Source organism: Megascapheus bottae, chromosome 12 (assembly GCF_031878675.1).
Source record: "Megascapheus bottae isolate mThoBot1 chromosome 12, mThoBot2.hap1, whole genome shotgun sequence".
Lineage (NCBI taxonomy): Eukaryota > Metazoa > Chordata > Mammalia > Rodentia > Geomyidae > Megascapheus > Megascapheus bottae.
Window position 1 is genome coordinate 3,423,159 of NC_143520.1, and position 26,778 is coordinate 3,449,936.

The 26,778-nt window shown below is 35.4% G+C and overlaps 1 protein-coding gene across 1 annotated transcript in view; it reads right to left on the reverse strand.

Annotated features, from left to right (window-relative positions):
* The window catches only part of Itga4 (integrin subunit alpha 4), a 72,588-nt gene that overhangs the window by 37,280 nt on the left and 8,530 nt on the right, over window positions 1-26,778 (reverse strand). The window contains 13 exon segments of the mRNA XM_090342526.1: window positions 86-240; window positions 3,520-3,674; window positions 4,074-4,119; window positions 4,718-4,808; window positions 6,473-6,567; window positions 7,839-7,950; window positions 11,179-11,316; window positions 11,407-11,469; window positions 12,351-12,436; window positions 13,361-13,490; window positions 14,892-14,959; window positions 19,713-19,842; window positions 19,943-20,049. Of these exon segments, the coding sequence (XP_090198652.1) occupies window positions 86-240; window positions 3,520-3,674; window positions 4,074-4,119; window positions 4,718-4,808; window positions 6,473-6,567; window positions 7,839-7,950; window positions 11,179-11,316; window positions 11,407-11,469; window positions 12,351-12,436; window positions 13,361-13,490; window positions 14,892-14,959; window positions 19,713-19,842; window positions 19,943-20,049 (1,376 nt within the window).

The window sequence follows — 26,778 nt, forward strand, 5'->3', positions numbered from 1 at the left end:
TGGGACTATCTAAGACTGGCTGGAGTAACAGGTTATAGATTAGGAAGTGTTAACAATACCAGGTATAAAAGATGGTTTACATTACCCGCATAAAGGCCTTATGTGTCCTACAGGTAGCTCTTCTGCTGGATACTTGAATGGTCCCACTCATCACATCGGATGTGCCGTTGGTAGAGAAGTAAAACCTTGATGGTGATTCTGCCTTTCTGTTCACATCCAAACTCATGTTGTAGAACAAAACTGCAAAGAATGGCGAGATCTGCAGTTAATACAAATAATTATCCCCTTGTATTTATTATTTTTGGGGATAGTTCTAGAGTATGCTGAATATACCTTAAGTTCTTTACATTAGATAGCTTAAAAACTAATCTTAAATATGAAAGAAGAACCAGAATAACATTTTTCAAAATTAAGAGATTAAACTAGGAGATAAAAACAGGAGAACTGAGATTTGAAGGAGCACAGGCAAAACAGTACGGAAGAAAATCTCAATTAATGGCTGTGTGTTATGTCACACATCTGCCATTCTCAGAGAGATGGGAAAGCAGAAGCAGTAAATTCATAGCCTAGACTGGCCTGAGCATAAAGTAAAACTTTGCCTCCAATATATCCATTGAGAAAGACTAGTGGAGGTGTGAGTGAAGTGTTAGAGGGTCTGGCTGGAGAGCTTGATGCTCTGAGTTCAACCAAGTACTGCTTAAACAAAACTTAACAGATGCCTATGCATACCTCTAAGTTTCCCCTATTATCAATACCTCTAGTGAAGTCTCCATTATTATCAATACCTTTAGTTATTTGCTTAATATAAAAATTCCTAGCTACTCAGGAGGCTGAGAGCTGAGGATCGTGGTTCAAACCCGTGGTTCAGCCCCAGGAACTAAAGAATGTGAGACTGTAATTCTCCAATTAATTACTAGAAAAATGGGAATTGGGGCTGTGACTCAATGTGTAGGGCAGTAACCTTGAGCTGAAGAGCTCAGAGATACTGCCCAGGCCCAGAGTTCAAGCTCCATGACCCTCCTCCCAGAAGCTTCTAAGCCACAGTATCAGAAGTCCTTTCTGTTCACCTAACATCTAACTAAGTAAGCATGCACAGAGCTCTGTGCTAAGTCAACTGGACTAATCTTGTGTAAATTACATGGCTAATTTTGCATATATTTAAGTTCATTAGTTTCTGTGTGTTTCTGATTTGAGGGATTTGCTCTCTTCCTTTGACCAATTTTTCATTTATAATATATACACATGGCTTATCAGTCAAACCCTATTAGAAACAGTTTATTCATAACTGTCTTCCAATCCTATTCCTTGATTATTTGTCCTTTATGTTTCTATTAGCTTGTAGTTTGAACCTCATGTATTTGTTCTGGACAAACACATACACTCTTTTTTCAGTCTAGTGGTCTGATAGAATTTATTTCAAATCATTCATATTATATATTCATCTGGTAAATAAGATATTCCTATACAAAAATAAAATAATAAACAAGTCAGATATTACCAAGAAAATAAGAACCCATTTCCTGAATCTTAATAGATTCTTTGAAGAGGAAACTCAGTCTGATAGTCTGCCAAGTTGCCATTCATTACATAGGAGCAATTAATTCATAAGTGATATTTTAAAGCACCTGAATCATTCCTGGAATGCTCATTCATATTTTAGATGCAACTGATATGTCTGGAAATATTTTATCTACTTTTTCCAAGGACATGTAAGCATGAAACCTATATTACTCTCACCTATTTCAAACAAATCTTGCAGCTATCTTTTTATTTAGAATATAAAAAAGTCCAAGTCAATTGACTTAAAAATTATAATAACCAGATTCCAATATGAGGGCAAGAAAATTTGCAGTTGAAACAGCTATCTCCAAATTCATCACCCTGAGTTTAGTCCAGTAAATGGAAAGAGGATGAAGAAAAACCAATCCCAGCAAGAGGCAAAACATTCTTACATGAGATATACTTACTGTGTGAATTGTTTTACCAAGGAATCACTTTACATAAATTTTAAATCATGTTTCTATAATAGCAATGTGATTATTCATGAATTTTATGTGTTTGTTCCCAATCATATTTTAAAAATCTAGAATACTATTTGACAGTACAAGAAGGTCTAGTTTTACATGAGGGAAAGATAATCATCATCTTGTCTATGCTAATGTGTAATTCATTCTGGGATCATGTTCCCAAAATGCTGGTTCTCTACTCAATAAATAAATGAAGGCATTGTCTACCCTTTGTTACAAAATCTCTCTGTCAGGACTTTTCCAGAGCACTACTAAAAGTGAGACTCATATAGCAGACACAACAAGATCAGATCAGTCTGTCTATCTCATTACAAGCAAATTGAAATGGCAACATCGATTCCATGGTGTACAGCATGATGACAGCAGTCTGGAGCACAATCAACACAGGTCTTGAGAGAGAATCATGGTTTTGGGTTTTTTTTTTTTCAGTCCTAGGGCTTGAGCTCCAGGCTTGGGAACTGTCCCTGACCTTTTATTTTCTCAAGGCAAGTGCTCTATCACTAGAGCCATAGCATCACTTGCAGCTTTTTCTATGTATGTGGTACCAAGGAATCAAACCCAAGACTTCCTGCATGCTGGGCAAGCAATCTACCAGTAGGCCAACCTCCCAGCCCAATCATAGGGCTTTGGGGAATTATTCATAAGCAATTGATGAGCCCAAGCATGCTTTTTTCTTACTATGGGACAATTTTAGTAGTAGCTATTTCAATACTACTTTAAATCCAATACAACCAGAAGCATTAATTTGTTAGTAAAATAGCGATAAACTATATGGGAAGGGATTGCACAGTGTTGTGCAATTCTCTCCCTAGAGGCAATTAAGAGTTGCCCATGTTAGAAAAATGGGCAGGAAGCTAGCTCGGGTGCTCTTAGTGACAGCATATAATTATACACACACACACACACACACACAATGTATATATATATATATATGTAAATTAGAAACAAAATCTAGACTCTGGGTTATCTTCTTCAATTACTGAAATAGGACATAATAACAACACAGGGACTTTCTGTCTTCAAGTTTCCTACCTTTAACACAGCTCTAGGTTTTATAAAACTCAATAGGACTGGGGAATGTGGCTCAGTTAAACAGCACAATGACTACATGAAGTTTTACTTCTTGCACAGTTAACTAAATTTAAAAATAAAGGACTCAACAAGGTAGATAAAGCGCAGTGACAACCCTTTTAGACTAAAGTGATTTCACAGATGAAGCTCAGTTGGTTCGCCACAGAGGATCCAGTGAATGATACTCTTACCTTACTTCCTGACACAACCTCTAAATTACTGCGGGTTTCCATTCCTAGATTAGAACAACTCAAGAATCCAACAAGAGATAAGGCAAATGAAATTCAATGGCTACTCTATTCTGTTCTAAGAATACCTCCATTGGAAAAGAGAAAGAGACCCCAAACAATGCCGGCAATATTAAAACGGGAACAGCATTCTCAAATCAGGCCCTGGCAGTGGTTCTGTCAGACACACTTACCTATATAACCTGGGACTTCTTTGCCTTTATAGGAGAAACAGAGTGTTAAGTCCATGCATACAGCAGGCAGACCATTTTCAATACATTCAAAGGTTGTTCTGTTCACTGACTCTGGGTGGCTTAAAGATGCTTCAACAATCACCACAGGTCTTGTCCTGAGAAAGAAAACAAATTTGCAACATTAAATGCAGAATGATATTTCCTCTGATAATCATCCTTATTTTGTCAGTTTCCACTGACTAACAAGTTCCATTATTCTGCCTTCATAATATTTATGGGCACACACACTGATTACATTTCTGGGCACAGATCAAAAGAAATTTTCATTTAAACATTTACAGAATTTGCTTTATCTGCTGAGTTGTTGGTTTTTATATTATGCCAGGTGGGGAAATTATCCTTAAGTTCAATCATTGCAGTGAAGGACATTGAAAGGTATGTCGTCAGGCTACTATGAGGCTACTACATCAAGCTAGTATGGCTTTTAGAAGTTGCCTGTCATCATTTCCAATTAAGTCCTATTATCATTAAGCAGTGAAATGTATCTACCTTACCTTAGCAAAACAGCCGTGTCAGAGCGAAAAGCACCAACTGCTACATCTGGAAGATAAAAAACAACCACCCAGATTAATGATCAGCATTAGTCAGAGAGATTTACTTCTCAACCATAAATACTTAACTGCACATAACCTTTTGTCTACACCAACATTCTACTTAGAGAAAATTCAGTAGAAAAGACAGAATAGCATCTTAAGATTCATCTCACATTGGACTGAATCTATGTAATGACGATAACATGCATCTCTTTATAATCAAACTTAAACAGATTTTGTGATAGAAGCCTATGATATGAAATGTATACCAAAATAAAATTCAATTATTAGGATCTAAACATTCACCCACAAAGTTTCTTTTAACTTTAAAAAAAAGTTCTTTCTTTCTTTGCTTCATCGTATGTTTGATTTTCATGGATGTTTTAAGCTTTTTTTATGAAAAAGAAATAGATCATTAAGTAACTAACAATTTAAAAAACTGAGGAATTGTTTGGCTACATCTAGTTCTTCTTGGAAGAAAGCTTTAAAAATACAGGTGGGGAATATTAAATTCAAGGTGTGTGTTTGTGTGTGTGTCCACAACAAAGCACCATAAACTACAGGGTTTACTCCAATTTATAAGATATAGAAAATTCTATACTCACCTATGTATCCATTATTATCAGCATCAATTTGCCCTGATATAGACTGTCCAAACATCCTTAGTGATTCACTTATTTGACGTCCTTCAATTCTCTAAAAATAGGACAATGGAGTTGGAAGCAGTTTTTAGATACTGAATGGAAAACCAATGCTTTTATTAAATAGTGAGTGTTCCCTCTCTGCCATAGAACATTAACTAAAAAAATGAATTTGTTGTTGTCAGACAATTCTTTTCCTTAACAATTTTTTTAAAAAATTATCTTTAAGTAATTGTAGAAAGGAGTTGCCATATATAATGGAGCAGTTTATAAGACATTTCTAAGAGACACTAAATTTTTCAGTTTGAAATAGGCATCTATTTTCTGACTAAAATTTTTATTGTGAACTAAGATAAAATTGTGTAGAATATAAATTTCTCCACTAAAAAGCAGTTCTTAGTTTTCCTCCTCAAGTCACTTTACAGGCTCTGTGTTTACTTCCTTGAACAACATAAATAATAAAGAAGTTATTTGGAAAACAGGATGCATGTAATCACGTAGTGGGGCCTACTTATGATGAAAGCCCCTGTGTTTAGATTAATACCAGTATTTACAAGGAAAACTCAACTTACCATCCATCCTCTATTCCATAAATCTAATTTCACAGTCAAATACTGACATAAATATCAGGCTGTTGCCCATAGAAAGAAAATTAGTATCATTTACTAAGTACATAACTTTCATATTAAATGCAGAGAACTTCTTGGCAGCATTTTTGCTTTATCTAAAATAACTGTATTGGAATATAACAGACTCTCTGGAGAACATAAAAAGCATAATTCTTTACAAAGACGTGTCCCAGGACACAGTTACTTGCAAGAGGGGAATAAGAGAAAAGAGGTAGAAGAATGATTGAGAGAAGGGGTTGGAAGGCAGGCAAGAATACATTGTATATACCAAAGAATTGACAAAAATAAGAGAAGGGGTTGATCAAAGGGGGTATGACACAGATTAAGATGGATTGCACACATAAACTGCTTTGTAAAATGGCAAAATCAATATATAACCCAAAAATTAAGAAAAGTGAGGGAAAAGGTAGGGTAGAAGGGGTGAGTGAGAATGTTAAAATGTGTGACATTGATCAAGTGGCATTATATTCATAAAGTGATCGGTTGAATGGCTACTCTTTTGTGTAACTACTTAAAGAAAATAAAAATAGTCAAAAATAATGGTACTGACTAATGTTTCAATAAAAACATTATTGGTTCTCTTTCCTGCATGAGAATGTAGATTTGTTTTCTGTGCATGGATGTGTCCTGAGTTTTCAAGACAGAAAAATGAGTTTGATCATGAATGTCTATTAAAATCTTCTTACTGCCCCTACATTGATCAACATGATATAGTATACATGGTTGATCTCACTGTGTGATTTTTATAAAATATTGCTTTATTTACAATGTGAGCCAGTTAATCAAATCCAAATGAGCATACTTTGAGCCATACAGCTATTACCTCAAGAATATAGATGTGATGAAAATCAGAGAAAATTCTAATAGGTGAGAAACAAGCTAAAATGAAAATGAACTAACTATACCTTGTATTTATGAAATAATAATTTAAGAATTTACTGTGCTTTAAAATAAGACTACCATTGTATGAAAATACTGAAAATGTTAACAATCTGAAACAACAAAGAAGAAAACTAATTCTACAAAACTAGTGGAGATATGGATACTTCCACCACTAAATCTTCTTCTCGAACCAAGAATAAAATGTTACCTGTGAGAAGGTGGAGGAGATCCCATCTTCTCGGCCATTGTAAATGTAAATTGCACCTCGCAAGTCTTCTTCTTGTGGCGCTCCAATGGCAACATCTATTGGAATATTGAAATAATGGCAAAGGACAACATTCTCGACAAAGAATGAAGTTGAAAACTGTTATGACTCCTAATCCCTAAGACACACTAAGGAATCTCTCTTACAGTGACAAATGACAGATAATGAATGATATCATCTTCATGCCCAGGATTGTGTACAGTAGAAAGCAGAATGCTGTTGTAAGGTGGAGGCAATGGGCTCCCCAGTCAGGTGCTGAGAGCAATCGCAGCTATGCAACAGTGCACCCATTTCTTTTCATATTTTTGTTACTGCTGTTTTTTCTTTTTCTTTTCTTTTCTTTTATTGTTGGGGTGATGTGAGCTCTTGTTTGGTTTCCTCATTCACAGAGTGAGATTATGGTAATAGCCATTTCTAAACAGAGTAGTTATTAGAACAGTTCCTGGCACATAGATTGTTCTAATCTATGAATATCGTAGACATAAGAATCAGAATCAGTTGGTAAATAGCCATTGTCCCCAAGGCTCCATTTGATCCTCACTACTGCTTCCTCTTCCCTGGAATCCTCAAATTCTCCCAAGGGCTCAGGTGTACAGGGAGCCTCTAACAGAGTCCTTCCAGAGCTGGTCCAGCTCTGCAGCCAGGCTCCAGGGAGGGTTGCTCAGAGCCTTATGCACTGAGACACACTCTTGTCCACTGGAGTCAAGGTAAGATTTCATTTCCCTGGCACATTTCTGAAACTAGGATCCTTCTAAAAATTTGTGAGTGTTACAGTTCAACAGGCAACATAATTTCAGGACATCTAGAGTAAAAAAAAGCATCTTATAATCCATAGTGTCTTAGAATCAATAAAAGAAAGCATTTTGAATATCACCCATTATTAACAATAGTGAAGATTAGTAATAGTTGAGAGGTTAGATACAACACTAAAAAGAAAAAATCTAGATAGCACAATAATTCTGGTTCCATTTTCAACAGAGAGTCAAGCAACACAAAATGTTTGATTGTTTTGCTCTTTCATCACTAATTTTAAAAGTAGAAATCAAATTGATTACTCTTTCTTTAAGCGAGATTTGGGTTTTAAATGTTTATTTTTTAATATCAGTGATGTATAGAGGCGTTATAGTTACATTAGTCAGGTAGTAGATACATTGCTTCTTGATCATTGTAACCCCTTCCCATGTTTTCTCCCACTTTTCCTCTCCCTCCTCCCACCCTCCTTCAGTGTGAACTTGTAGAGTTCATTTCCTGCAAATTGTTTTGTGAACCAGTATAACAGTGAATTCACAAATTGGATACTCTTAATTACCTGCAAAGCCATCATTGTCAATGTCTCCAAGATTAACTATAGATTCTCCAAATCTTGCAGCATATCTGTCACTTCCGATGAGTACTATGTCCATTTCTTTCATTACTGCTCCCTGGATAGGAAGGAAGAGAAAGGTGTCATGATAAAACTCGACAACTTCACACATGATTTACTGCTATAATTGGATATGGATTTTTCTAATGCATCAAACAAGTTGGACAAACTACAGGCTAAGCTTTAGTACACATATTTCAGTTCACTTCAATAAATACTTATTGAATATGTCAACTCATATAATAGTATAATTAGAGCTCAGAGGGCAAATGAAACTGTCAAACTCATGATCCCTATAGTTTTGAAAGTCAAGTAAATCATTTTGATAATTCAATTTAACAAATACTTATTGAGCTCTCACTCTTTAGAGTGGGCAGGTGAAAGGATCCATGTGGATAGAAAACACATGTCTTTGCCTCCAGAAATCCAGTACTGATGAAGATTTAGCTCAAGGATGAAAATGGCTATGAAGTACAAACTGCTTTGCAGAAATAATAAACAGTCAGGGGAAAATCTAACCGAGGCCAGGAAAGAAAGCTATTAAGAAATTTGGAGCCAGGCATCAATGGCTATGCCTATAATCCTAGCTACATAGGAGGCTGATATTTGTAGATGCTAGTTCAAAGTCAAAGCAGGTAGGGAAGTTCTTGAGACTCGTATCTTCGATTAATCACACACACACACACACACACACACACACACACACACACGGGGGGGAGGTAGGAGGGAGGGAAGGAGAGAGAGAGAGAGAGAGAGAGAGAGAGAGAGAGAGAGAGAGAGAGAGAGAGAGAGAGAGGGAGGGAGGGAGGGAGGGAGGGAGGGAGGGAGGGAGGGAGGGAGGAAGAAAACTAGCTAGAAAGAACGGCCCAAGTAATAAACAAGACAACAAAGTCACATTGCAGTCTCACAGCCCAGCACTTCAGGTAGATACGGCGTCAAAGGGTTGAAGAGTGACATGACTGAAATTATCTTAGCAACAATGGAACTGATATCTCAGAAGTTGGAAGATGAGTTATTAAGATGCTGCTGCACTAAGGAGCTGTTATAATAACAGCAGGCGGACCTCTTTACAAACTGTTTGGGTCAGTCCCTGGTGAGAAAAAGTGTGCCAGTTGGAAGTCTTTCTTCTCAAACAAATCAAATCCATTCAACAGCCTTAAGTACACATGTGCCATTCTCCTTGTGAAGTGTTCCTCGGCTTTGATTTTCTAACTGGGAAATTCCCATTCTAGCAATGCTCAAGCATTACATCACACTACACGCCTTAGATCTTGGGTTCAGGGATAAGATTACTCTCAGTTCCTTTGTTAGCCTTTTTTTCCCCTGAAATAGTCACTAAATGTCAACATTTTTTATCTAAATAAACTAAGATAGAAGACTCAATTATATGTATGATCATATATATATATATATATATATATATATATATATAATCATTGCCCCCTAGTAGCTGGTGATGAATTCAGCAAGTTAGAGTACTAAAACAGTTCGGTGTCTGAACAAATGTTTAAAGGGAAAGAGGGAAGGGACTCCAGAGAAGTCAGAAGATGTTTGATTTATAACAATGCCTTTCTAGAAAAGAGTGTCATCAGATGGTATTTGACTTATAACAAAGCCTTTCTAGGAAAGTGTTTCAGAAAAAAGTGATCACTCATCCTTGGGTATTCTGCAGTCTCTGAGAGCAGGGCATTTTGATAGGAAGCTGAGAGCTATTTTAGTCGATTTAGGTGAAATCCAGTAATTCAAGTATCATTATTTCTCAAGTTCAAGCAAAAGTCATTTTGAAGCACCTGTTGCAAGTCCCAAGGAAACAACAGTAAACAAGACAGGTAATTCCTCTGCATGTAGCATCTGCAGTACAGTAGAACAGACAGCTGCAAACCAGGTAAGTAAATGTTGTGCCACTTAGTGGTTAGTGCCATTTCAGGTTAAAGTGATGGATGGATCAAATGGAGTACAATGTTAGATGGGAAGAAGAAAAAGAGCAATCTATACCGAAGGGCTTAAAAGCTAAAGTTAATTACTAAATTAACCCCACAAAAGGGCTCTGGGCAAGTGTGAGACGAGAGGGAAGAGTGTAGCTCAATGAATGGGGCTTTGCTCTTTGATCAAGGACTGGCACCTTTATTTTCTATCCTGAAGTTTAAAGTGTCAGTGTGTATACTTTATGATTTACATGCTGCTGTTTAAACTGTTCTAAAAAGTAATTCTAAAGAGAAAAAGTAGACACATTTGCAGCGTCTGTGGTAAGTATCTGAAAACAATTAATAAATAGAGAGCTATGAAATGCTACGGGAGAAAGTAAGTGGGATTTACCATTATCGATGATCATTGAACAGGCAACATGCTTTTGTTATTAAGTTTATGTTAATGGAAACCTCAATGCACAAATAATTTGCCCTCTCAAAATTCAGGACTTTGAAACTTAACCAGTTTTGCAAGACTAGTGTTTTTTTTCTCTTTTAAATTAGGCAGTTTAGTCTGATGACTATAATAGGAATGTGATCTGAAAACTCTGACTAAAGAAGTTACGAGTATCTTCTTGAACTTCATTTAATCCTGAATGCACGCTGCTGTTTTCTCATGAGCACACTCTTTGTTTTGAAACCAAACAGTCAAGATGATCCCACGAGGGCCCTATCAACTGTGTTTTGATTTAATGTCGAGAAGCAAGGCTTGTGAGATAAGACCAATAGAACTCTTGAAATGGAATCATCAAGGCATCGAATTCTACTAAAAATATCACTCATTATTCAAAGCTGAAACCATTGTTCAACATCTAACCTACAGTATATATAGTTAAACTATGTCTATTTCATAGTGGTTACCAAGAATAACATCAACATGAATTGTATTTTATCAAAGCATCCTATTTGTAGTTGTTTTCTAATCAAGAAATGGACATTTTCTTCCATTTCCAGTAATATTTTGTAATTTATTCAATTATACAAGCATCCTCACTTGTAGAAATACTTGAAGATCTACCCTTTGGAGTATCCTTTCAAATTCATTTTGTATCAGATAAAAGTGAAAAGAATCTTGAAGGACTGTAGTAAACACATACAAGCAGTGAATAGACAAATGCCACACTTTGTCTCCTATTTCTGGAAGATCCAAATTAAATAGTTGCCCATTTATCACTATGTTCCATTTCATTTCTAGAGCATCAATATAACATCCATAAAACAAGCATGAGACCCTATAGCCTCAAACTCTGGATCTACAACAGTTTGAATTTCAATCGGAATTCACAAATGGCTTCCAGTTCATGGGCAATCAGACTTACCATGCCAGTGTTGATGTATACAAACACTCTTCCTTCCTCCCGGATCGTGCTCTGCATGGGTGCTCCCACGAGGAGGTCAGAAAAGCCATCTGCATTGAGGTCCACAGCACAGACAGATGCTCCAAAGTATGAACCAAGCTGTCCCAAAGCAAACCACATCCAGCCATTGAGAACAAAATGGAGCTACTCACAAATACTCTCAGCTACTCAAAGGTGGAGACATATTACCTTTTTACCTTTCATTTCATATAAGATATTTAGCTCCTTTGCTTCAATGCTGAATATATATGCCTGCAATTACAGAATCAGAAGAATTAACTAACATTCACCTACAATTTTCCCTTTAAAATAACAACTTACCCTAATTGATCAAAATGTCCATTTTTCATATATTTTTATTGCAATTAATAGAAGTGTTACATTATATTCACCAGATAGAAGGTGCATTAATTCACATACATTGATACCCTTTCTTATGTCTTGGTCCCCATTTCCCTCCCCCCCACACCCACCCCTCATCTTGTTTTCCCCTCTTCCCTATTCAATTTCAAATAACCAAATACAAATATTATGCAACTGCTCAACCAAATATTGAGCAGAATATTAAATACAGAAACACTTAAATGTAAAAATACTTGAACAAAGTGATTTAGAGATTAACTTTCAAGTTAATATACCTGGCTTATAAAATGCTCATTCAGGAATTGGCCCATTGATCTCATATAGAAAGCATAGAAAGTAGCCTTTGCCTGCTTTTTCAAAAGTTAGGTTCAGAAAAACTGGGTGAACAATTTTCATAGAACATTACTGCAAACACAGAACCAGAAATAACTTTCTGGTTGCTAGACTTACCATAAAACATATAGCTACCTTGATTTTCTGTTACTAAATGTCAAGAAGTAAACGTGTTCCCTGGAAATTGTTATACAATTTTAATTTAGAAACAATGTATAGTTATAGGACAGTGAAGCTTCATTGAGGAACTATCCCTAAAGCTTTTCTGCTAAATTTCTTCTAAAACCAACGGATCTTTCACAGATTCACTTACTGTGATACTCAGCTCATCATTTCTAATAGTTCTTTCCTTAGAGTATGTCCAGTTCCTATTACTCTCTCATGCAATTAGTATGAATTTTTGAGGTAAAAATTGAAGATGTAAAGGTAATTCTTACTTTGCCAATCTGTTCATGTTGAGGAGCTCCTCCAACTACTTCAGTAGACTTCTGACTCCGGAAATGACCGGCTCCGACTGAATACCCTTCAAGAAAAAGGAGAAAAGAATAAGAACTAGAGCATACCATGGGCACAATGTATGCAGTCACTCCTCAGAAAATCAAGTGAGACTGGTGTCAAGAGCCCCATGCTAGTCACTAAGCACAGGGGCACTGAAAATTGTCATTTATTACACTTTAATCAATTTTGATACACATGTGGTTTGTCCCTAGAATTTGGAAATGTCATCTTTAAATTCTTAGTCACTGTGTAGAAGGAGAAAACAACTCTTAAAATGACATCTGAACTGATAGTATATAAAATGTTTTAAGCATTCAATAAAGACTCCCTGATTTCCACCAATTTCTCTATTAAAGCACTGGCTCCTAAACCACTTAGTTACTACTGTCCATTGACTCTTTAAAATAATACTGTGGAGCATTTCTTCACTGGTTTCCCTCATTTGTCATAATCAGTAGAAACCTTTGACTCTCCTAGCAGAGATCTGCAATAGAGCAAAACCTTGATACATAAGGCCATACAGTATGATGCTAAATCAAAGGACCTCTAGGATATAGAAACAAAAGCCATATAATGAGTGATTGTTGTCCTTAATGTACTGTGTTATCTCTCATCTCTTTTGCTGTCCCTTGGTTATCTCATATTGTTATAGTATCTCACTTTGTTATCTGATATATCGGATATATTTGTATTTGGTTATTTGAAATTGGATAGGGAATGGGGGAAAACAAGATGAGGGGTGGGGGTGGGGGGAGGAAATGGGGACCAAGACATGTGAAAGGGTATCAATGCGTATGAACTAATGCACCTTCGATGTGGCAAATATCATGTAACCCTTCTATTAATTACAATAAAAATATATGAAAAAAAGAAAAAAATAATACTGTTAAAAGTATAAAACTGCTCAGTAGCTGTAAGGCACAGATAATTTGATCACTTTTTACAGTACCTAAATAACTTCCAAATTTTACTTGATTCTGTCTGTCTAAGAAAGCCTTGAATTTATTTGTAGTTATATTGTAGACAAAAAGAGAGCCAGTCCAGTAGGATGATCCTGGAGCTCCCATCACAATTAAATCCTGGAGGAGAAAAAAACAATAGAGTATTACTTCAAAGTTAAAGTTCATCACTCACAGTCTCTCTTTATAGACCCACGTAATAGTGAAGCAAACACAATTTCACAGTGAATTTTTAAAATATATGCATGTTATTAATTTTTAAAATATATAAATAAAACCAGAGAAGCTGGCTAAGGGATGATATCTAAAATGAGCAGCTCAGACAAGAAATTCTGAAACTCTCACATTTATCAGTAGGCTTTTAAACCAAGGACAGAATAATTAAACACTTGAGTAAGCTTTTGGGAGAAAGGCAATGTGGGTTCTGCTAAAGAAAATCATATGTGAGTAATTTATTAGCACTCATTATAAAGATAATCATGTGTTACCGGTGAGTAAAAGTAGACTTAATTTATTTCAATTTGCAAAAACCACTGACTAGTTTCAGTGAGCTTAGAAAACAGTGTGAGCTTAGGCTGTAAAAAATGTCCACTAATATTTGAGGCATAATTTATCATAAATAGGAATTGTGAAGAAGGAAACAGATGGAAGTTTGGAATGAAGAGGGCCCTGGCTAGCATTAAAAGTTTCAGCAAACAAGTATATTTTGACAGGTTTTTATATTACCTCAGTGATTCTCCTTTAAAAATAATGATTAATATTTACATAAATTATTAACCCCAAGTTTGATACACCCCAAGTTTGATACTCCATTAAGTAAAAAAATGAATTCCTTAAGTGCATAGAGTACCAGAATAAAAGAAAGTTTAGAACTACATCAGATTTAGCAGGATATTATTGAATTCTTAAATCTCCCAATGATCATAATTTATTTTTTCAATAAATTTTTTGTTGTAAGTAATAGAAGGGTTACATTATATTCACCAGAGAGAAGGTGCATTACTTCACAAACATTGATACTCTTTCTCATGTCTTGGTCCCCATTTCCCTCCCCCAGCCCCCACCCCCATCTTGTTTCCCCCCCTTCTTTATCCTCTTTCAAATAACCAAACAAGTATATATACAATATATCAGATAACAGAGAGAGTGTGGACTCATAGACACTTTTCTCCCCAAGTGAGACACAGAAAAAATATTCTACTTGGCAAGTATTTTCAATAATTGATTATTAAAAATAACTCAGTGAAGTTCTTTCAAGCTTCCATTAAATTCTCAGTGAAAGTACTATCTTAATGAAAGTATAGATTTTCACTGGTTTGGGTAGTATTGGTCATTTCAATATTAATTTCCTCAAATGTATATATGTGGAATACTGAGTAGCAAAATCCAGTTGTAATACAAAGTTAAGAGACATTATCAAGGCAGCATACGATTTTTTACTTGAAAGCCTCTAAACTTTCAGGAGAATTAAAGCTCTCTATATAAACACATTAATAATGCTCAACATTGAACTATTATTACCTCTGTGTAAAAACTAGATATTCCAGCTTGACATGATGCAAAGTGTTCTCCAAATTTTCTTACATAATCTAAAATGAAATGTACAATGTTAAGATAAACAAATCAGGATTCTATACACATTTATGAATGTATATGCATACATATGTATATGTATGTATTAATCCCAAGCTATAGATACATATGTACATACATATATACATACATACATATCCCAAACTGTCCTCAAATTCATGATTCCCCTGCCTTAATCTCATCAGTAAACAGGATTCTATTTTAAAATAAAAACATCAAAAATATTTAGAGTAAAAAATATTCAAAGACATAACTTCATTTTCTTGGCAATACTTCAGAGTATGTCTTAAAAGTCTGCATTTTGTATCATGTCATTTGAAAACAGTAGTAATTGATAATAATGTTAAGATCAGTTAGCTCTTCCTTTTCAATCTTTTTTTTTTTTTTTGCCAGTCCTGGGCTTAAGCTCAGGGCCTGAGCACTGTCCTTGGATTTTTCTCAAGGCTAGAGCTCTACCACTTGAGCTTCAGCACCATTTCTGGCTTTTTTCTATGTATGTGGTACCAAGGAATTGAACCCGGGTCTTCATGCATACTAGGCAAGCATTCTACCACTAGGCCAAACTCCCAACCCTTCCTTTTTAATCTTTAACAATCTTATCTCAAGATACTAGTTTGTTTTCTGAGGAACAGTAGGCAGCATACACTGAAAAATATATCTCAGACAGATACAGAATATGATTCTCTCTCTCTCTCTCTATATATATATATATATGTGTGTGTGTGTGTGTGTGTGTGTGTGTGTGTGTGTGTGTGTGTATTCTCCACGTGTGTATTTATGTGGGGGGATTGGTGGACATACACACGTACATTCATACACATTTTCAATCCAGGATATTGCCCTGTAACCCATGAAATCTGTTTTGGCACCAAAAGAAATAACAAATGTTAAGTGTAATAAAAAAAACTAGAGCAAAGAGCCATTCAGCTTCAGTCTTAAAATACCTCAAATGAAACATTTAAAATATTGTATGGAGAAGTTTACATGGTGATTGTTCACCTGCAATACTGTGGACTTTTATTTTGTCCCCTTTTTAATGAAACAGTAAAATATTCATTCAACATTTACTGTTAATTTCTGATTTTATTTAAGTTTTGATGGTAATATTCTATCCTTACAACACTATTGCAACCAAATTGGCTTTACCATCTTGGCTTTAGTAGGTATAGAAGACAATGGACTATCATCTTTATTGCTATAGTGTGTTAAGCATTATATGCTAGTAGAATTAGTTTGTTTCAGGTGGAAAGTATTCTTTTGAGTTTCCATTTTGAATGTGTTTGGACTAAACAATAAACTACTGATGTCTGTAAAAAAGAGTATGTGGCTTTAGTTTCATATCCTGTTTTATTATATATAATTAAAGTGTGCAGAATGACATTCTAAAGTACATTCTCATGGTTAAGGGATTACTGCTCACCTCTACACATTACTCTTCTCATAGTGGCTTTTCTTGTATGTTCCAAACAATGGAATTTCACTCAGTTGTCAAATTTCCACCACACACAATAATATTAAAGAGAGTCCTTGTGCTGTGATTGTTTCTCTAGACTGATTCCCACTACATAGCTTTAATTGTCTACTCTCTGACCTCACTTCTCCGCTGTGACAACTATTTTGTTTCTAGTGCTTCATATTAGTGGCCAGATGTGTCATTTATCTTTCTATTCACGGATTATTTCATTTATCACAATCATTTTCAGGACATCTATAGCATGTATTACAGGTTTTGCCTTTCAAAATATTGAATGATATTTCATTATCTGTATATATACATGTGTATATGTATGTATGTATGTATGTATGTATGTATGTATGTATGTACGTACGTATGTATGTACGTATGTATGTAGGTGACTGATGATTCCTCTTGATTCATTTGTTGATGGACACTTAGGTAGCTTCTCCATTTTGACCACAGTGGATATTGTTACAATCATAACAGGAGAATAGATATCTTTATGTGGTACTCATTTTATCCCTTCTGGGTATACACCAGAAGACAGAGGAATAACAGGTCAAATAGTCTAATTATAATATTTTGAGGATCTCATACAGTCTTCTGTAATGACTGAATTTACAGTATACAAAAATTCTATTTCTTCACTGTGCATGTTATCTCTGGTCTTCCTGATGAACAGCCATTCTAAAAGATGTGAAAGACTATTACTGTGGAATGATTTTCATTCCCGGAGAATTAGTGATATTGAACACACTTTCATATTCTTACTAGTCACTTTGGAAAGAAAGCTATTCAAGGTTTGTCTTATCTATTTTTACTCATTTTTTCCCTTTTGCTCTCAAGTTGGTATTCTCTTTTGAGCACATGGTCTGTACATATTTTTTCTACTTCATTCTTGAATTTTTTTTCTTTTGCTGGGCAGAAGCTTTACAATATGATGTGGTTCCACTCCTTTATTTTGGTTTAGTTATATCTGTTGTAGGTGTCTACATACCAGGAGCTCCAAGGTCCCACCTATGCTTTACATGAGGAGTTTTATAGCTCCAGAACATATATTTAATTCTTTATTCCACTTTGAGTTGGTCTTTGTGTATGGTTTGAGACAGGAACCCTATTTCATTATTTGGCAGATGAATAGACGACTTTTGGAGCATAGTTTATGAAAGATTATCCTTTCCTAGATTTTTTCCCAGCTGAAAATAGTCAAAATCCACGCGGAAAGGAAGGGTCTCTTATTACAAAGACTTCCTGCTGTATTTCAGGCTTATTTCAGAGCTTCCTAGGGGATACAGTTTTGCTACTTCTGAAGGACAGACATAAACAAAGCTCTATGAATGTGATCTGGATCACATTCTGGATTACTTCTTCCTTTTGGCATAGTTATTAAAAAAGAATAAAATTACACCATTGGTGGATACCTATTAAATCCAAAGAATACAAGAGCGAGGACGCAATAACTGCATACCCAAAGCTATGGACATGGTAATGGAAATATAAACATTAACTATATAGACATAAAAACCTACGACTCTATGGACATAATGTTTTATTTCTTAAATTAATATGTTTCTATGACATACAAATCCTTAGCTTAATTTTGATTAAGTTCTAAATACTAAGTCCCAGTGATTGTAAATAGAGATTCCCTCCTTGAACACTGGTTTGTTAAACTTGTCATTTAAAATATGATGTAAAAATCAACATTAATAAATTCTTTAATAAAAAAATGCTAAAAAATTGAGACCCTACAGTGAACACATTTTAAAAAATACAAGCCAAAACTCTGTTAGGAAAAAATAAGATAATGAAGCAGACTGAGTTTTATTGCAATTGAAAATATAATATTTATATATTGTCTTCTTTCTATAGATAAAAAAGGAAAGCTTCTGATATAAGCTTTTATGGACTCAGATTTTAGAGAAGAAAGATCTCAATATTATCATAGTTAATAATTAACCTCAAGTACTTGACAGAAAATTTAACAAATAATCAAGATTTTCCTTGGATGATAGGGGTTTCTTGTTCACCTTTGTCTTAAAAAAATACAAATCTGGAGTTCATAGATGTTTTAGCCTTCAGAAGGTACGTGTTCATTGTTTTGGTTTTATTACAGATTTGACTGTAAATGTCCTACTGACATTCACTTGTGACTGTTCATTTCCACTGTATGTAGTATGAATTGTATGTGGTATATGTATCACACACACTATTCCAAAGACAAGACTTCTAGTCTTAAGGCACTGATTTCTTTCTTTTCCAAAAAACAGATGCAAATTATGTTTTTTTTAAAAAAACAATGACTAAGAAAGACTTATTTGCATATTTACTTGGAAATCTTTTTTGCTTCTGAAAGCCAGAGGTAAAGAAATGAAGAAACCTTTTTTTATTATTTTTATTTATTGATTGATTGATTGATTTTGCCAATCCTGGGGCTTGAGCTCTGGGCCTGGGCACAGTCCTTCAGCTTTCTTAAGGCTAGTACTCTATCACTTGAGCCATAGCACCACTTCTGGCTTTTTCTGTTTATGTGGTACGGAGGAATGGAACCCAGGGCTTTGTGCAAGCACACCACCACTAGGCCAAACTCCCAGTCCCTGTCTTTTTTTTTCCCTAACCAAACATTTTAATGTAATTTTGAGATTTTAATTTTCTTACATTGGCTAGACACTATTCTCATATTCAATTGAAAATAAATTTAATATAAAAGTGAATAATTACCAACCAGTTTTTATAGTGTCCAAATGGAAATGCAGTTTCAATTTCAAAAGCACAAAGGTAACCAAATACAAATAAATTCAATATATCAGATAACAAAGTGAGATACTGTAACAATATGAGATACCCAAGGGACAGCAAAGGAGATGAGGGATAACATAGTACGAATTTATTTGTATTTGGTTATCTGAAACTTGATAGGGAAGGGGGGAAAACCAATACGGGGAGTGGGTGGTGGGTGGGGGGAGGGTAATGGGTACCAAGACATGTGAAAGGGTATCAATGTATGTGAATTAATGCACCGTCTATCTGGCAAATATCATGTAACCCTTTTATTAATTACAATAAAAAATATATTAAAAAACAAAAAAACACAAAAGCACAAAGGACATGTATGAAATCTGATGTTATTCACAATTAGATAAAGGAAAGGGAAGGACCAATTAGAGTAGTTAAACAAATAGTGACTTCAAGGGTTTCCTTCTTCCTCTCTAAATATTCCAAACTGAAAGTTAGCAAAGAAAATGCAAAGGCACTCACTTGGTCTCATTAACATCAAAGTCATGGCTCACCTTGGTAACATGGAGTCATTCTTGTACTCAATTCTGTTCTCAGGTCAGAAGGCATTCCATAGCAAACACCACTGGGCAGTTTGTTTTCATTCCTTATGTAAAATATATTTTTCCATCTATGCCCACAAGTCTGAATAAAGTAACACAAGAAAACAAGCAAATGATGGAGGAGTTGCCTCCAAAGGATATCTTATTGCAAAATTGATCAATAGATCCGTTTTGATTCTTACCACAACTGATCCATTTACTCCTGGCTGTCTAGATAGGGTGACACCCAACCATTGATTATCTCTCTCTTCCAAACAAGTTCTTCCACAAGGTTCTCCATGAGGGCTACCTATAACATTTGAAAATATATTTATCATTAGTTTTCCTCCAGCCAATGTTGCTTTACCAAAGTAGAAAACATAAGTCTGGGCTCTTATTCCCATTGTATTTTTTCTTCAGCCACTTTTTATGAACTTAGCTCCACTGTATATCTGGGATAAACAGAAATATTCTCTGTGGGGGCCAGGAGTTTAGCCTGGTGGTAGAGTGCTTGCCAAGCATGCATGAAGACCCGGGTTCAATTCCTTGGCACGACATACATAGAAAAAAGCCGGAAGTGGTGCTGAGGCTGAAATGGTAGAGCTCTAGCCTTGAGAAGGTCCAAGGACAGTGCTCAGGCACTGAGCTCAAGTCCAGGACTGGGGAAAACATATTCCCTGTGTGAGGAACAATTATAATTGTTCTCTCTCATATAAGGTGATTAATCTCATTGAAATGACCTCTAGTTGATGAAAAGAACATGACACGGTAGCCTCAATATTACAATGAACTAATCAATATGAATAAGAAAGGAAAGTCTCAGAACTGGCATTAGTAGATCATATCTGGGAGCCCAGTTAGTCATGAAGCTGAGACTAATGATTTTTTTCCCAAAACAAATCCAGGCAGGAAAGTTTGTGGTACTCTTATCTTCAATTAACTATCAAAAATCAGAAGTGAAACTGTGGATCAAGTGGAAGAGCACCAGCTTTGAGCAAGGAAGCCAAGTGGGAGTGCTTTGAGTTTAAGACTCTACTGGCTCAGAAAAGAAGAGAGGGAGGAAGAGAGAAAGGGACGGAGACAGGAGGGAATGAGGGAAGAAGAGAAGGAAGGAAGGAAGGAAGGAAGGAAGGAAGGAAGGAAGGAAGGAAGGAAGGAAGGCTCATTAAAATTGGTTATCCAAATATATCTGCAGTCTCTTGCTTGGAAAAGATTTTGCACTTTTGTTTTAATCATTTATCTAGCCGTGTCATCACCAGAAGACTTTTTAAAGCATTTCTTGCATGTTCTCAGCAATTAAAATACAGTTTATAGGAAAGTAACAACTGAACATGCAGAAAATAGAACATATAATTAGCACACTAATAATGCCATCATTGAAAACAAAGGACCTTATATTTTAGATTTAGTGGAATGTGATTTTTGTTATAAAGACAGACGACTAGATTTTTTAGTAGTAAAAAAAATTCAACTGATGTTTTGGCAAATGAGTGAGTAGCCAAAGAGTCAAACAGAAATGAAATACTTATAAATAGCCTGAACTTCTAAACTGAACAGTTAAAGAGTGATCTTCATTGTTTGCCTTTGTTACTATGCATTCTTTATAGCTAGAATCCTTTTTAAGTGATTCCAGATCAATAACTTACAATAAAATAAGATACATGTTTTTGCTCATTTATAACAATTAGTATACATTTAGGATTCTCCTAATAGAGGATCATAATAACTCATAAGCTATGTATATATGGTCATATGTGATGAGGCTAAGTGAAATGAACTCCAGGATGTGGAAACAAGAGGTTTATCTTTGTGATTGTTATTCTTAATGTACTATGTGAAGCTAGTTCTTTTTTCTTCTTTTCCCCTTAAGATTTATCTCATGTTGTTACTGTATCTGACTTTGGTACTTGGTATATTATATTTATTTGTGTATTTGAAAATGGGCAGGTAAGAGAAAAGCAACATAAAGTGGGAGGGTGTAGGTGGAGAGAAACTGGGAAAAAAAACATGGAAGGGGTAACAATTTTCAAGAAGTAATGTATCCACTACCTGATGAATGTAACTAACCCCTCTGTATAGCACTCCAACAATAAAATAAAATTTAAAAAGAAAAAGAATAAAATAAGAAGCAGAATCAAAAGATACTTTGTTCTGGCATCATTTTCTTTACCTTCCGCTGAAGTTTGGCAGTTCTATTTGTGCTCAATTCTAAGGGCAGGAAAATATTTTAGCATCAATTTGATCAGATAAAGACATAAACTTGGATTTCTTCCACTTGGAATGCAGGTCGCCAATTATCAAGTTTTCATACAATTTCAATGTCAGCTCTGAGATTCTCACTGTACCCAAAGCCTTGACAAGTGATGGTCCAGGGGACACAGAAGAATTCAGTGAGAAAATGAAGATAGGAAAGTAAGAGAAAAAGGAGATAGCAAGACAGGGAAGCAGATGTAAAGTTACAAATGTGCAGAGTGGATAAGAGCAAACATAAAGAATTACCATGGCTACCGGAGCACTCTCTCCATTTCCAATTTCATAGTGACAGTGTTCAATTTGCCTTTCACCAAAATTACCAAATTTTCTTCCTTAAAAAAATTTTCACCATGGGGCCAGGAGTTTGGCCTAGTGGTTAAAGTGCTTGCCTAGCATGCGCGAAGACCCGGGTTCGATTCCTTGGTACCACATACATACAAAAAAGCTGGAAGTGGTGCTGAGGCTCAAGTGGTAGAGCTCTAGCCTTGAGAAAGTCCAAGGACAGTGCTCAGGCCCTGAGCTCAAGCCCAGGACTGGCAAAAAAAAAATTTCACCAGGCACTGTGACTCATGCCTGTAATCCTACTCCTCAGGAGGCTGAGATCTGAAGATCACAGCTCAAAGCCAGCCTGGGCACTAAAGACCTTGAGACTCTTATCTCCACTTTACCACTAGAAATCTGCAAGTGGCATTGTGGCTCAAGGGTAGGGTGATAGTCTTGAACTGAAGAACTCAGGCACAACACCCAAGCCAGGGGTAAGGCAGTAGCCTTGAGCTCAAGAGCTCAGGGACAGTGCCAAAGTTCAGAATTAAAGCCTAGGAGTAAAAATAAATAAATAAATAAATAAATAAATAAAAGTATTTCAAGGCTAGGAGTGTTGCCTAGTGATAGAGTGCCTATCTGGTATGCATGAAGGCCTGGGTTCAATTCATCAGTAAGACATACACAAAAAAAGCCAGATAATCAAGAGTAGATTCAGACTACCTGAGGTTGAAATACTTACTTATTACAATAAATCCATCAATGAAATACCTTCAGTGAAAGAAACTAAACTCTTTCTAACATTAGAGTCAACACTTGGTTCATTTTCCTTTAACTCACCATCTTAGGTAAGGCCAGGATAGGATAGAGGTCACAAATAATATTTGACCATCGTTAAAATGTAGTTTAATGGGCCCTGTCACTAAGATAATATCTAGCATTTAGAAACAGATTTACTCTTCTAGAAAGAGTCACATGGATGGTTAAAATAGACAGTGGCTTGGAACCACAAATCCATGACAATAGCTGAATAGTTCATCTTAAATTAATGGTAGAGGTACCCTAATATAATTAACCCATTTTGTGTTTAATCTCAGTAGCCTCTTTAGTCATTTTAGCTCTTTAAGGTGACATCATCATGTCATCCCTGTTCAGTCCCTCACTTAAAGAACAAGGAGCTTTGCAGAAAGGAGGGGGGGGGATGAGGGAGGGAGGTAGAGTGCTAACCTTGAGAAAGCTGAAGGATAGTGCCCAGGCCCTGAGTTCAAGCCCCATGAGTGGAAAACAAAGAACTGGAGGCTACTATTATAAAGGGCTCGAATCCAACAGCACCAAAACAACAACAGCAAGTATAAGAAGTGATAGAATAGTACAATCAAAATTAATGAAAATTATTTTCTGAAATAATTATTTTTCAGAAGACATGAACATCTGTTTTTAATATATGGTCTAAAACTATGAACTCAAGTTTAGATATCCTTCTCCTGTTCACTTAACTCTGATTTTATCAATTATGTTTTCCTTCATAGCAACTCTAATGCTATGGGATTCTCCACTCTGGTTACAAGACTAGCATATCCAAGAAGAACTTGTAAATCCTTACAGCTATGCTAGGTCCTAATGTGGGGGCCACATTTCTGTCTTTTCTCTGGGAATTTTTTGATCTTTCATGCTCCCGAATTCATTCTTCCTTGACTGGCTTAGCATCACCTAGGGAAGAGTCATGCAAAAGCCATCACTTGGTCCCATTTCTGTATGCTTGGTTGTGAAATGCTCTGATAGACCCCTATAGAACAAAACACTTATAAGCTTCCATGTGGTTGTAGTGGCTCCCAGTTGGACTGAGAAGAGACTGCCCGACAATAGAGGTGCTTATGCTTTCCATGTATTGTGGGAAAACTACTACAGTGTTTTGCAGATAATACCAATATCTTTTTATTTCCCCTAGATTTCAGCTGATATTGAAGTGGAATAGCAAATGTCAGGCAAATTTTCAGGCAGTATTTCTAATTTGGTTAGAGATGATGAAAATTAAATCTGTCAGGAAAAAGCTAATTCTTGTGAATTTCCCTGACAGAAATCCATAAATAAATTCAGTTTATCATTGTGATTTACCCAAATGCCATGCTGCAATGATTTATAATCTGGTTTTCAATTCAGCTCATATGTTACTTATCTATAGTCTCAATAAATCAAATCAACCTCATAATTGAGAAAAAATACCTTACATGGTTTAACATAAAAGAGGCCAGCAGAAATTAACCTGTGATATTTCTCACACTTTCATGCAACTAGAATGGCTAATTCTTGGTGCAGTTGTATGCGTTCTTGTATACACACACTAAGAAAGCAAAGTTACACTAAAATTATCTCGCTACCAAAAATTAAGCTCATCCTTCTTTTTATGTTTGGGAAATAACATTTTAAAAAGTGAAGTATGCCTAATTACTTCAGATTTTTTTCCAAACTACTGATTTAAATCCAGTATATATTACTATGTATGTATTGGAAATAGCAATTTTGATAAATGAACTAAAAATCTAGTACGAAGACAGCCTCATGCAGTTTTCATTCCTTTCCAACTTTTTGTTTTTATTTATGTCACTACTTCTATTTTCATGGCTACAATTACTAAAATGTATGCTCTGGACTATGGAAGATAATCCAGATAAATCATGTAGGTTACTCACCTCCATGAAGAGGGAATGAGCTTTTGAAAGTCACATTCCCACAGCAGAGAATTATGACTTACATATGACAGTCAGCAACTCAATGGATTTAGTGAGGGAAGAATTTTTCCACCTTGGTCTATTCTTCCCTACTTCTAAGGTATTTTTCTTAAGTTTTGTTTGAAATGTGACTTGCAAGAAAGAGGGTTTCAGACTGAGAATCATCGGGGGTCCATGAGAACCAACTATCTTTGAGGGCTTGGATGAGAATTGGGCAGAAAAAAAATGTAAATGTTAGTTCATGTTGATATCCTGTCACTATTAATTGAAAATAAAACTACACATGATTAATCTACACATAAGTCCCAGCATAATCCTCATCTATAAAATATATACAGAATATTCCCATTAGAATCTCTATCATAAACACTAACTCATTTTTATTCTTACAGTAGGACTGGAGGATTACATTAGTAATTTTTTTATACCCTGGGAAAAAATAAGTCTTAAGTCAAATAGTATGCCCAAATTTATAAAGGTGGTAGGTACAAAAGACTGGAATAAAAAAATTCTTTGGTTTTAAGTTACTTCTTGCTATTCTAAAACATATTAACTACAGCTCTACAAAAATTTCAGATGCATGAATTAACTGAACTCATTCTCATTTCCTGTTCGTTTTTGTCCTTTGAAAGCACATGAACTATAATAATCTGTCCACTGACTGTAGGTCAACTTCTATTAGTTGAGACGAAGTCTGGTCTCTATCACAACCCAGCCCATTCCTCCTTTTGGTATTTTGGTGTTTCCACAGAAGAAATAACAACAAAAAGGGAAATGTCAGTGTCAAGGTTCTTCTTTCTATAACTTGCTGATAGCTGCAGTAAAAAGTACTTTGTGAGTCAGGTAGCCTGGGACTTTTTGATGCTGTTATGTCTGGTTTCTCTGCCTGCGTCATTGTGACTTCCCCATCTGAGGCTCAACTGAGATCACACTCCATGTGGCCTTATGACTTCTAAGACATTTATTCATTTCAGAAAAAAATCAAGTATTTATTTCATTAAAGTATTCCTGAAAAATGAGCGAGTAGTTAGATTCTATGCTTGATTGTTACTACTTTAAGATAGCTTTTTAAAAGAAGTAATGACTGACTGAAAACAGTTTTGCAATTCCTATAACTATACACATTCTGAATATTAGTAAAATATATGAAATTAAGTAAAAACATTAATGCAAATATGTGACAATTATTACTACTTCATATTTACAAAGATTGCAGAAGCCAATGCCCACATTTCCTAGAGACTACTAGGTCCTTGATAAATTCATTGTTTCTGCTGCCTATGGTACTTACATAATGTTTATTTGGACTCAAGCACCAAAGGGTGCTTATGGTGTTGTTTAATTTCAATAGCAACTTCCAGCAATTTAATCTGAAGGGGCATTTACTTTAATTTTTTTCATATATTTTTATTGTAATTAATAGAAGGGTTACATGATATTTGCCACATAGAAGGTGCATTAATTCACATACATTGATACCCTTTCACATGTCTTGGTCCCCATTTCCCTCCCCCCCACCCCACTCCTCATCTTGTTTTCCCCCCTTCCCTATCCAATTTCAAATAACCAAATACAAATATATCTGATATATCAGGTAACAAAGTGAGATACTGTAACAATATGAGATAACCAAGGGACAGCAAAAGAGATGAGAGATAACATAGTACATTAAGGACAACAATCATTCATTATATGGCTTATGTTTCTATATCCTAGAGGTCCTTTCATTTAGCGTCACACTATATGGCCTTTTGTATCAAGGTTTTGCTCTAAATTCAGTATGAGCTTACTATTAA